This window comes from Triticum dicoccoides, chromosome 7B (assembly GCF_002162155.2).
Source record: "Triticum dicoccoides isolate Atlit2015 ecotype Zavitan chromosome 7B, WEW_v2.0, whole genome shotgun sequence".
Taxonomy (NCBI): Eukaryota; Viridiplantae; Streptophyta; class Magnoliopsida; order Poales; family Poaceae; genus Triticum; species Triticum dicoccoides.
In genome coordinates, this window is record NC_041393.1 from 745,696,113 (window position 1) to 745,709,780 (window position 13,668).

General features: G+C 45.1%; 1 protein-coding gene across 1 annotated transcript; it reads left to right on the plus strand.

Annotated features, from left to right (window-relative positions):
- Positions 1–9,370: 9,370 nt before the first annotated feature.
- On the plus strand, positions 9,371–10,297 carry LOC119342031. Its single transcript, XM_037613870.1, has one exon. It carries the CDS (start codon positions 9,407–9,409, stop codon positions 10,226–10,228), a length of 822 nt encoding a protein of 273 aa, XP_037469767.1. The 5' UTR covers positions 9,371–9,406; the 3' UTR covers positions 10,229–10,297.
- Positions 10,298–13,668: the final 3,371 nt, after the last annotated feature.

A 13,668-nucleotide genomic window follows, 5' to 3' on the forward strand; every position in this document is an offset into this window, starting at 1 on the left:
GACGGGGACGGGGGCGGGCCCAGGGCGGCGACGGAGACGACGGCGGTGACGGGGACGGGGGCGGCGACGGCGATGGAGACGACGGAAACAAAGGAAGAATGAAAATTTCGTAAGTCGAGTATGTATAGAAGGCACCTTTAGTACCGGTTTGTGCCACCAACCGGTACTAAAGGCCTGTTTTGGCCAGACCAAGCGGCGGGAAGCGACCCCCTTTAGTACCGGGTGGTGGCACAAACCGGTACTAAAGGCCCCCCTTTAGTACCGGTTTGTGCCACGACCCGGTACTAAAGGGGTCGCGCTGCCACCCCAAAGTTTAATCCCACCTCGCCGGGCGAAGGGCAGCCGCACTGGTTTATAAACCCAGCCACGGCTACCACTTCGAACTCCTCTATATAGCTAGCAGGCTTGTGGGCCTAAACTCTGCGCGCTGCCCTGTGAGTCTGCTGGGCCTTTAAGGCCTGTAATTACACACCTGTGGCCTATCAGGCCCACAAGGCAGCGCCCCAATTTTTTTATAGTTTTTTTCTTTTCTGCTTTATTTTCTTCTATTTATTTTTGCGTAGTTTTTTGTATAGTTTTTTCTTTTCTGTTATATTTATTTTCTTCTATTTATTTGTGAGTAGTTGTTCATCTAGTTTGCCAAAATTCAACATTTTCAGAGTTTATTTTGTAGTGATTTTCAATTTCACGGTCATTTTGTAAACGATTGAAAAATAGCAAATATATTTTTTTTCTTTTCTGCTTTATTTTTTTTTCTATTTATTTCTGAGTAGTTTTTTCTTTTCTGCTATATTTATTTTCTTCTATTTATTTTTGAGTAGTTTTTACATAGTTTTTTTCTTTTCAGCTATAGTTTTTCTTTCTTTTCTGCTATTTTTTCTGTTAGTGCCCGTTGTTTTCAAATTTGAATAGTTTAAACTTTGAATTATTTGAAATTAGTGTGAATTTGTTTGCACATAAAATTTCTTCGCGTTTCAAATGCCAAAACACATAACTACCCTAAGTATTATAGAGATTCCCCTCTCGGTGCGAAACACAGAAGAAAGTGATGATAGCTAGTGAAGCCGATCACATCCCAGATCTTTGGGTGTGAAATTTTTTCTTCGCGTGTGTCCCTTTGCGCCGTAACCATGGAAAATCTTCATCATTTAACGGGATGCTCGGGTCAATATTCACTGTGAATGGAGCAATTTCATCAAACTTTTCTTAATCTTCTGACTTGTCTGTCTTGTCATCCACTCCCACGATGTTTCTCTTCTCAGAAAGAACTATGTGCCGCTTTGGCTCATCGTACGATGCATTCGCTTCCTTATCTTTTCTTTTTCTTGGCTTGGTAGACATGTCCTTCACATAAAAAACCTGTGCCACATCATTGGCTAGAACGAATGGTTCGTCTGCATACGCAAGATTGTTGAGATCCACTGTTGTCATTCCGTACTGCGGGTCTTCCGTTACCCCGCCTCGTGTCATATTGACCCATTTGCACCGGAACAAAGGGACCTTTAAACCACGTCGATAGTCAAGTTCCCATATGTCCTGTATATAACCATAATATGTTTCCTTTCCCGTCTTGGTTTCTGCATCAAAGCGGACACCACTGTTTTGGTTGGTGCTCTTCTTATCTTGGGCGATCGTGTAAAATGTATTACCATTTATCTCGTACCCTTTGAAAGTCATTATATTCGAAGATGGTAACTGGGACAGCAAGTACAGGTCATCTTCAATAGAGGTGTCATGCATGGTACGTGTCTGCAACCGGCTGGCGAAACTCCTGGTTTGTTCACGTGTAATCCAGTCATCAGACCGCTCCGGGTGTTTGGAGCATAGAAAATTCTTGTGTTCATCCATATACGGAGCCACCAAGGCGGAATTCTGTAGAACTGTGTAGTGTGCTTCAGTGAGAGAATGCCCGTCCATACATATTATTTGTTCCCCTCCTAGCGTGCTTTTTCCATCCAGCCTGCCCTTATGCCGCGATTCAGGAACACCAATCGGCTTAAGGTCAGGAATAAAGTCAATACAAAACTCAATGACCTCCTCATTTTGATGGCCCTTGGAGATGCTTCCTTCTGGCCTAGCACGGTTATGAACATATTTCTTTAAGACTCCCATGAACCTCTCAAAGGGGAACATATTGTGTAGAAATACAGGACCCGAAACGTTAATCTCTTCGCACAGGTGAACTAGGACGTGTGTCATCATGTTGAAGAAGGATGGTGGGAACACCAACTCGAAACTGACAAGACATTGCACCAAATCATTATGTAACCTTGGTATGATTTCTGGATCGATTACCTTCTGAGAGATTGCATTGAGAAATGCACATAGCTTCACAATGGCTAATCGAACGTTTTTCGGTAGAAGCCCCCTCAATGCAACCGGAAGCAGTTGCGTCATAATCACGTGGCAGTCATGAGACTTTAGGTTCTGGAACTTTTTCTCTGCCATGTTTATTATTCTCTTTATATTCGACGAGAAGCCAGACGGCACCTTAATACTAAGCAGGCATTCAAAGAAGATTTCCTTATCTTCTTTGGTAAGAGCGTAGCTTGCATGACCCTGATGTATGCCGTCTTCTCCGTGCATACGTTGCTGGTCCTCCCGTGCTTCAGGTGTATCTTTTGTCTTCCCATACACGCCCAAGAAGCCAAGCAGGGTCACGCAAAGATTCTTTGTCACGTGCATCACGTCGATTGCGGAGCGGACCTCTAGGTCTTTCCAATATGGCAGGTCCCAAAATATAGATTTCTTCTTCCACATGGGTGCGCGTCCGTCAGCGTCCTTTGGAATAGGTTGTCCGCCAGGACCCTTTCCAAATATCACCTTCAAATCCTTGACCATATCATGTACATCAGCACCAGTACGGTGGCGAGGCTTCGTCCGGTGATCCGCCTCACCTTTGAAATGCTTGCCTTTCTTTCTTACGGGATGCCTGCTCGGAAGAAATCGACGATGTCCCAGGTACACATTCTTCTTACAACTATTCAAATATATACTGTCGGTATCATCCAAACAGTGCGTGCATCCGTGGTATCCCTTGTTTGTCTGTCCTGAAAGGTTACTGAGAGTAGGCCAATCATTGATGGTCACGAACAGCAATGCCTTTAGGTCAAATTCTTCCTGTTTGTGATCATCCCATGCACGTACACCTGTTCCATTTCACAGTTGTAAGAGTTCTTCAACTAATGGCCTTAGGTACACATCAATGTCGTTGCCGGGTTGTTTAGGGCCTTGGATGAGCACTGGCATCATAATGAACTTCCGCTTCATGCACAACCAAGGAGGAAGGTTATACAAACATAGAGCCACAGGCCAGGTGCTATGGTTGCTGCTCTGCTCCCCAAAAGGATTAATGCCATCTGCGCTTAGACCAAACCATATGCTCCTTGCGTCATCTGCAAACTCCTTCCCGTACTTTCTTTCGATTTTTCTCCACTGCGACCCGTCAGCTGGTACTCTCAACTTTCTGTCTTTCTTACGGTCTTCTCTGTGCCATCGCATCGCCTTGGCATGCTCTTTGTTTTGGAACAAACGTTTGAACCGTGGTATTATAGGAGAATACCACATCACCTTGGCAGGAATCTTCTTCCTGGGGCGCTCGCCCTCGACATCACCATGCTCATCGTGGCTGATCTTATAGCGCAATGCACCACATACCGGGCAAGCGTTCAAATCCTCGTACTCACCGCGGTAGAGGATGCAATCATTAGGGCATGCATGTATCTTCTGCACCTCTAACCCTAGAGGGTAGACAGCCTTCTTTGCTTCGTACGTACTCTCGGGCAATTCGTTGTCCTTTGGAAGCATATCCTTTATCATTACCAGCAACTTTCCAAATCCCTTGTCAGATACACCATTCTCTGCCTTCCATTGCAGCAATTCCAGTGTGGTGCCCAGCTTTTTCTTGTCACCTACGCAATTCGGGTACAACAATTTTTTGTGATCCTCTAACATGCGCTGCAACTTCTTCTTCTCCAAATCACTTGCGCAGTTTCTCTTTGCATCGGCAATGGCCCGACCTAGATCATCAACGGGCTCATCTGATGCCTCTTCTTCAACTTCTTCCCGCATTGCCGGCTCAGCTTCTTCCCGCATTACCGGCTCAGCTTCTTCCCCCATTGTTGTATCATCGTATTCAGGAAACCCATGGCCAGGATAGCTGTCGTCGTCCTCTTCTTCTTCATTGTCTTCCATCATAACCCCTCTTTCTCCGTGCTTGGTCCAAACATTATAGTGGGGCATGAAACCGGACTCAAACAGGTGGACGTGAATGGTTCTTGATGTAGAGTAATTGCGACCATTCTTACAGCCAGCACATGGACAAGGCATAAAACCATCCGCCCGCTTGTTTGCCTCAGCCGCAAGCAGAAAAGTATGCACGCCCTCAACGAACTGGGGAGAGCATCGGTCATCGTACATCCATTGCCGTCTCATCTTCATTACACAACACCGAATAGAACAAATTAATACAAGTTCATACATAAAGTTCATACAACACTTAAATGCAACAAACAAATAACTCTCTAGCTAAAGCATTTAAATGCAACAACAAATGCGATCAAGATCGCAACTAAGGTAACAATTGATCCAACAACATAATGATACCAAGCCTCACTATCGATGGCATATTTTCTAATCTTTCTAATCTTCAAGCACATTTTCTCCATCTTGATCTTGTGATCATCGACGACATCGGCAACATGCAACTCCAATTCCATCTTCTCCCCCTCAATTCTTTTCAATTTTTCTTTCAAGTGCTCATTTTCTCTTTCAACTAAATTTAACATCTCGACAATAGGGTCGGTTGGAATTTCCGGTTCACATACCTCCTAGATAAAAATATCGATGTCAACTTGATGGGCATAATTTGTCATAAACACGAAATGCAACAAATAGTTTTAAAAGAGAATATACCACATCCGAATCATAACAAGGACAAGGGCCGACGGGGACGGATATCAAAACCATGGCACTATGTATAACAAATAACGTACGGGTAAGATAATTATTATACGAGTAACTATATATCCAAATCACACAAACATCAATTTTTTATATAAAATTTCATGAACAAGAGGCTCACCACAAGGTGGTGCCGGCGACGGGACGGTGCGGGCGATCGACGGTGGTTACGACGGAGATTTAGAAGGCACTAAGTAAACCACACCTACATATGCAAACTAAGTGTTATTTTAACCTCAAATTGCATATAAATCAAATACTAGCACATATATATATTTCCTCCCAATTTACTAAACTCACAGATTAATAACTATATAAAGCATTGCAAGAGCTAATCTAGCAATGAGAGATGAAAGGACAAAGTTGCTAACCTTTGTGACCATTTGAATGGATGGGGGCCTTCAAATCTTGACAAATTTTGGGCAAAATGTGTGATGAGCTCGAGAGTAAGAGGGAAAAAACAGAGAGGAGAGGGGAAAGGGGAAGAACAGAGCGAGCTCGGATGGACGAAGGGGTTATGTAGGACGACCTTTAGTACCGGTTCGTGCCAAGAACCGGTACTAAAGGTGCTGGAGGGGGCCCAGACTGACAACATCCTGCCACCACTCTCGTTAGTACCGGTTCGTGGCACGAACCGGTGCTAAAGGTTAGCCACGAACCGGTACTAATGAGAGCGGCCCGGCTAGCCGTTGGAACCGGCACTAATGTATACATTTGTGCCGGCTCAAATACAAACCGGCACTAATGTGCTTCACGTTTGACCCTTTTTCTACTAGTGCATGTCCATAGTGAATTTCTTCAAGTAAATAAATTTCATAACCAAATTCGAGTTCCAACTCATATAAGAAAGCATATATATATATATATATATATATATATATATATATATATATATATATATATATATGTATATATATATATATGTACCTTCAAATGCAAACCGAAGTCTAGGTCGATTGAGACATAATGAAGTCTAGGTCGACTGAGACTTAGCAAAACTGTAGAATGTTAGCATATTTTTTCTAGTCAAAGTAAGTTATTTTGGAGTGAAATTATGCCCCTAGACTAAACAAATATCCAAGAAGGTATGGCTATCGATCTATCTGTTAACCAGTTCGCCATTTGGCTTAATAGCGTCGGTCTTTCACAGTTAATCAGCACAGCTAAACACGAAGGTCGGAACCTAAAGAGCAGAAGTATCCGCCGGTCTAAGGCCTATAACCTCCCTAGTTGCTCATTAGTTTGATCCAAGTGGTTTTAGTCAGCTGTATGTCCTACTCCGATCTACGCATGCACTTTACACTAGTCTAGCTGTATATCCTACTCCGGTATAGACATTTTTTTCAAAAGCTCTCAAAATGAATTTTAATTTTTTTGTGCTGTTTTCATCGTCATGGAGAAGAAAGATTGTGTCATCAGCACATTGCATCATATTGACCCTTTTGTGAAAATTCTCCCAAGCACTCCATTCACAAAGTCATTTTCCTTAGGTTTTTCCATTATAATGGCCAGAGCACCAGCAACTAAATTAATTAACAAAGGGGAGAGCATTCCCTTGTCTTAGCCCTTTGCAAGTTTTGAAATATGGCCCAATTATATCATTAACCTGGACCACCATTTGTCACAAATGAGTTATCCAGAATCAGACCTCTCTTGGGATATCCGGTGGTTAGCTAGTTGTCCCCATGTACGATTAACTAGTAGCTTATCGGGGTGGCTGCAAGCATACTAGTAATAAGTATATTAATTGTATCCATGGAGATATCAACAATGAAGCATCATCAAGTGTTTACGAAACCAGCATGATTAGCTTAGTAGGATTGGCCAGACAGAGCATGCAGCTGGTGCATGACCGACACCCGCACATTTTCTGCAGTTCAATTAGTTAGATGCACGTTCAATTGATGCTAAAATCAGTATGGTCGATCTGGATAGTAGCTGCTACTCGTTTTTCCCTCCTCCTTGGTCACGGTGCACAATCTAAGATGACTTACTCACCTAGATGGAGGGAGTACCAGACGAACAATAGGTATGCTCCTATAGAATTGAGTGGAAGGACGACGACAACCCATTCGTGTACAACATTATGTATTATGATCAGTACTGTTGTAAGACGACGACAACCCATTCGTGCGCATGCACCATTCATTAAGTGTCGAATCAACACAATAATCATGCATGCACTGCTTGGTCCTGTACAGCACCATTATTGATGGATCGATAAAGATACACAAGACGTTAGTGTGCAAGTAGTAGTTGGATTCCAAATGAGTGTTTAATTTTGCAGTTAGCTCTAGCTAACGGTTGCCGGTCGCACATGTGTACGTACTGTGTTTTCCGTCGGCATTTGTACACCACGTTAAGAAATTAATAAAGAGAGGACATATTCCTCGACTGCCTAAGAAAAACGTTTCGGGCAGTCGAATTTACGAGCCGTTGGATCTGAAACAAGGGGTGAAATGACTTTCTTCTTTTCACACTTTATTGTACATCTTCTTCCCCCACACGATACGTTTCTACGTGGTGCCAACCAACTACCCCACCCCGCCAATCCCTGCCCAATTCACCCGCGCCTTGCTGCATCGTCTTCCCATGAACTGCCATCCTGGTCATCCCTCTAAAACTACTCAGACTAGCCACAGTGGGAGTAACTTCAATAGTAACATCGAGTCCAACTCAGCAAATTTGCTTATGTGGCAATGAGTTAATGAGGAGAGAGGTAGTTATAGTAACTTAGCTAGTTACTGTAACATCACATGTCCCAATCCAATATGAGTCTATAAGCTAATAAATGAAGCTTTGCATGTTACTACACTTATGTTACTATCCACTATGAAAGCAGTAACACAGTCTAGGGATATGTATATGTTACTAGTGTATGCTACTCACCATTGTGGCTAGTCTCACAGTGGGAGTAACATAGGTGGTAACATCACATATATCTAGATAAAATAGATGATGTGGCAAGCAATTAATGAAGAAAGAGAGACAGGTAGTAACATAGCTAGTTACTAGTACGATGAGTAACATCACACATACCAAGACAAGATGAGTTTATAACCTAATAAATGAAGTGTTGCATGACACCACACATATGTTACTCCTATTGTAAAGGTAGTAACATAGACTAGTCTAAGTTACTATGCATTGTGGCTAGTCTAAGGGGGTGTTTGGTTTAGAAGTCCTAGGACTTTTTCTAGTCCCAGGGACTAATCAAAAAATACTCTCTAGTAGAGTCTTTTTCTAGTCCCTGTAGAAAAAGTCCCTCCCGTTTGGTTCCTAGGGACTTTTTAGGGACTTTTTTTAATATCTGAGACTAAAAAGTCCCTGAACCAAACACCCCCTAAGTCTCCCGTACTCTAGCGTCGACGTCAACCCCGCACCCCAACCCACACCAGCCAACCCTCTTCCTCGCCTCCGCGGCTCCATCAAAGTCGTTGTAGCTCTCTGCCCCTATCACCACCGTCCACTGTCCGGCGAGGTTATGGCTCAGCCTCGCGGGGGTCGACAATCATCGCCCTTTGCTCCCGTTTCCGGCATCGTTAATAATCAAGTGACGGGAGAGAAACTTTCAGCCACCTGGGTTTAGCAAAACATGCCGCTCATGAATTGCATGTGGTGTGCGTGTTTCCTCTCCCTAAACGAAACGACAAATGGAATCTCTCGTGTCTCCCAACTTGCAACGCATAAGACAAAATCACACGCACGCTCGGATCCGATTGTTGCGGAGTGCTCATCCCTCTCGTCGCCACTCGCCATCCGCGTGTCCGGTGGGCGTGCCTATGTACACCGAAATGTCGTGCCCGCATGTGCGTAGATGGGACCGAATATACCTGTTGAGCAACAGCACAATTTGCACGAACCGCACGTTGAGGATGACCTGTACTAATCATCCATCCAACGGTAGATCGTGGATGTCCGTGTTCCGCTGCATTGTCTCGCCCAATGAGTCATCTTCCAATACTCCAATCATATGTCTTGCCGGCTGTCCAATGGCGCCAGCAGCTAGCAGTGCCAGTCTAGCTCGAGTACGAGCCGTTGTGTGCGTCACAGCACAGGTCATGTATACACACATCTTGACCGTGCGTGCGTGCGTGCATGCATGTCCAACGCCTGTGCTAGCTCCTCGACCCCCAACATGACACCTAATCCACACTGCACATGCACGGCATATTGTAGTTCGCTGGCGTTGCTTTGGTACGTTGAGATTTGACTTTGAGCGCATCCCGGCAACCTCCTCTCCTCCACCGGCGGATCATGTCCCCCACGTACTCCGCTGCCCGGCAACCCACACGTGCAACCACCACTTGCATGTCAAGCCACCCTGCAGCTAGCCTCCTCCTTGCATTGCATATATAGCACGTCTACGGTCTCCTCAGTTCTCACATCTCATCTCATCTCAGTTCTCTAGAAGCACCTTCAAGCCAGCCGCCGATCCATCGACATGGCTCCCAACTTCGGCCGCTCCATCTCCTTCCCTCTTACCCCGGCGAGGTCATTCTCAAAGCCGTCCCGCCACGTCCGCTCCGTCAGCCTCCCCGGCACCACCTCCTCCCACCCGCTCCTCGCCAACCTCCACGCCCGCATCGCCGCCCTCCGCGCAGGCACCTCCATACCGGCCGGCCTGGCCAACATCCACGCGCTCCACGCCGCGCTCGCCGACCTACTCCTCCTCCCAGCGTCCGTGGCCGCGCTGCGGCGCCCCACAAGCAACACCGGCGACCGCCTTCTAGACGCCTTCCTCCTCCTCGCCGACGCGCACCAGGGCTTCCAGGAGTGCCTCCTAGAGCTCAGGCAGGCCGCCGCCGAGTCCCGTGCTGCGCTCCGCAGAGGGGACACGGGCAGGCTCGCGTCCGCCTCGAGGTCCCAGCACAGGGCCGAGAAGGACCTTGCCCGCCTCACCGCGTCGGTCTTCGCCATCTCCACCAAGTGCGCGCGGCAGAACCTCGTCGCCGTTAGCGGCGAGGAGGTCGAGATGGCCTATGCTCTTCTGGAGGCGGCCGCTGCCAGCGCTGCGGCCTCCGCGGCCGTGTTCTCGGCCGCTGCGTCCATGTCGTCTGCGGCGTCGTCTTGCAAGAAGATGACCACGTTTATTCCCGCGTTCGCCAGGAAGTCCACCCGCCCGGACACGGCCGAGGCGACCGTGGAGAGGCTGCACGGGCTGGAGCAGTGCTTCGACGAGTGCGACGGCGCGTGCGACATGGTGTTCAGGAGCGTGGTGCAGACCAGAGTTTTACTGCTCAACATCATGACGCCCACCATCTAGTCATCTAGCTAGTCATGTCATGTATACATAGAAGAAAAAGAAGAACTTTATTAGGTACAGTGTACATATATACAGAGAAAGAAGATAGTACAAAGAATAAGATTTTGCTACACTTGTTCAGACTTGTGCTTCTTGACATGAATAGCACTCGCAGCAATATGTCCAAGCTCTTGTGAAGCTCGTTTCATTTCCAGCCAACAATTCAGAGCAATATATCAAAGCATAATCCTCCAGAAATTCAAAAAGAAAGCATAATCGCCTAATTAGCAAGCTTGCTTTCAGATCTATTAAGTCGTTATCGATCCTAATTTATGCACACCAGTGTTGTGGCATAAAATCGAATAGTTAAAATATTCAACTTGGTAACACCCTCAAACTAAACAAACTAAGTAGTCCAAGAAGGGGTAAACCGATAAATGTGATGCGGCGCCTACATGTTTGTGACCGCGCCGCCGAAGTTGTTCATCCGTTTTGCTTAATTATCTACAGCTAATCAAACACTGTCAGATGGGACACTCGGAATCTTAACACCAAAGAGCTCAGTATTCCTAGGTGTCTTGGTTTTGTACAATGCCACCGATATGTACATTTATTGGTAACGTAGTACTGATCATATTGTAACCTGTGCTGAACATTGTGCTGAACGTTGTCCATAACACAGCTGAAATGATGACAAACTTCCAACTTCCAAGGAATGGTTGCCCTAAAAAAATTGAAACGAGGCGTTTGCCCGATTTTAGCAAACTGGAGACCTTAAGGTTTTACATACCCTAGTTCGATGAGAATAAAATATACGGTACTTGAAACAAATCCTCATAAGGACGGGCTCAATGCCAACACACCCGATACAAACCCAAAAGGATCCTTGGCTCAACAGACGACTTGAAACAAATCCTCAGAAGGACGGGCTCAATGCCAACACACCCGATACAAACCCAAAAGGATCCTTGACTCAACAGACGACTTGAAACAAATCCTCAGAAGGGCGGGCTCAATGCCAACACACCCGATACAAACCCAAAAGGATCCTTGGCTCAACAGCCGAAACACATGCCACACTCAGAAAATGCATGAAGATATGATCATCCGCCAGATCCAGGGCTCTCCTCCCTGGGAGCTGAAGCGTGTCTGCGGACCTTCTGGTAGAGGATATCACTGGTCCATGATTCCTGGGTCTTGCTGAGTTGCTTGAATAGTTGTAAGAGCATAGTCATTTTGTAGCTAGTCCAGCAGTAGAATGCTTAATAAAAATTCCCCAGTTGATGAGTGAAGATTCCCGGTAGCCGCTCCCAGCGCTAAAGGAAAAAGTCTACCCATCACATAATACCTCCATCGAGGGATACAACTTTAGTTGCATCGTCGTCTCTGAATTCAACTAGCGAGGACCAAGTCCGATGGTTTCCACACCAAACAACATACATTTCTCAATTAAAACAAATTCCTCCAAGAGGGGTGAAGAGAAGACTTGCTCAATCAATCTATTGACTGCCCATACGTTGTTTTGCCCTAATATTGTGGGCCTGTCTAGGGTCTTACAGCTAATCAACACTGTCAAGCTCGACAATAGGAATTGATATAAACAGCAAAATAGGTCCTGATCTAGCCTTGCTAGCTAGTTAATTTATACAAGTGGTCAAGTTGGGGCATGTATTTGCCTGGCTCTTCGATCTAGGCTCTCAAGCGTTTTAGTGGCAGTACTTGCTAGCTAATTAAACTAGTTAATGAACTCAAGTTGCGCAGATAATTATTAGCAATTGGATCAAAGTACTATGAATGTAGTAGTACTATCTAAGGTAGGTAAGGCTGGTTGTAATGGGGAGTATCATATACTAGTATCATGCATATGATATTAGTGTATCATACTACATTCGTAATGCATGGTATCATGTGTTGGTAACTACATTTATTGTCATGCATGACACAAAGTAGCACATCATTTAATATGATACGGTATCATGATATGATACTCAAGCCTCTCTTTCTTCATTTAATTCTATGCCACCTCATCAAAATTGCTTAGTTGGCATGCACGATACTATCTATAATACTCCCATTACGACTAACCTTAATCCAAGTAGCTCAGTTAATCAATCGCAACTTGATCAAGCTAAGCATGTACTATGAATGCATCGATGGATGGATTGGGTTGTCACAGCCACGAGATTTGCGCACATTATTGCACGTACCTATGGCTAGCTTGTGTGATGTAGCCATGATCTGATCTAGGCAGACAGGCTGTTCGAGTGTGGATCAGACAAACTAAAAGAAGCGAGTAGGTCAGCTACCTCCATGACCATAGCTTGTAATGTAGTAAGCTTACTCTTCCCTAGGTCAATCGCTAGCCACGCAAACATACCAATCCTTGAGCGATTTGTAATCGGAGAGATTCTCCCGTGCGCACCATTATACAAAGTGTCATCCTCGTCCGGCAGAGCGATCACTGGCTCGGTAGCTGGCATGGTGCCCACCAGCAACACAAGCTTCTCCTACGGCGTCTTCACCTAAGTCTCCCAGATGCCCCGACTTGGATCATGTTCATTTCTGTTCGGGTTTTCTTTCTCAGGTTTTCGTTCTTTATTTTTCTTTTTTAAATTTGTGAAGCTTTTTTCTCTGTTTCTTGAACTTTTATTCAAATTTGTGAATTTTTTTCAAATTCTTTATTTTATTCAAATTTGTGATTTTTTCAAATTATTTATTTTATTCGAATTTATGGACATTTTTTAAAATAATGAACCTTTTTCGAACTTGTGTACTCTTTCTGAAACTTTTGATCATTTTAATTTCATGGTCGTTTTTAAATTCCTGAACTTTTTTCTTATTGATGAACTTTTTCAAAACTCATGAACTTTTTTCAATCTCGTGAACTTTGTTTTTGAATTCATATTTTTTAAAATTCATGAACTTTTTACAAATTCACCAAAAAAAATCCCAAATTTTGTGAAATTTAGAAATCACTTATTTGAAATTAAATAAAACCGTATTTCTTCCCCAAAAGTCAACTAATCAACCGTCAACCAATTAACAATCCTTTGTCGAGCGAAGCGAGGCGTTGGCAGGGAAGAGCAACCGAGTTCTCTATGTTGTGGGCCAGCCCAAAAGTGAGCGATGAGAGCGCTAGCTAATGAAATCGGCGCCTTATGAGCCAAAGGAGGTGCGACCCTATTTATCGCATATGGGCCAAGTAGGCACCGCCGGCCTGCAAGCCCACCGACACAAACACTTTCTTAGCTGTGAGGGTGTCACCACCACGTAGGAACCACCAACCACACCGCTGGTAGAGCCGACGGGCCAGATCTACCTCCTTAGGACGCTGTCACGGAAGCTGCAGCATCTAGCAGCTGATAGCCATGCTAGTCGGCCACCGTGCCAGCCGAAGTCGCCGAAGACGAGTCACCCTCCGCCACGGGCCAACACCGGCAGCCAAGGCTGCCACTATAACC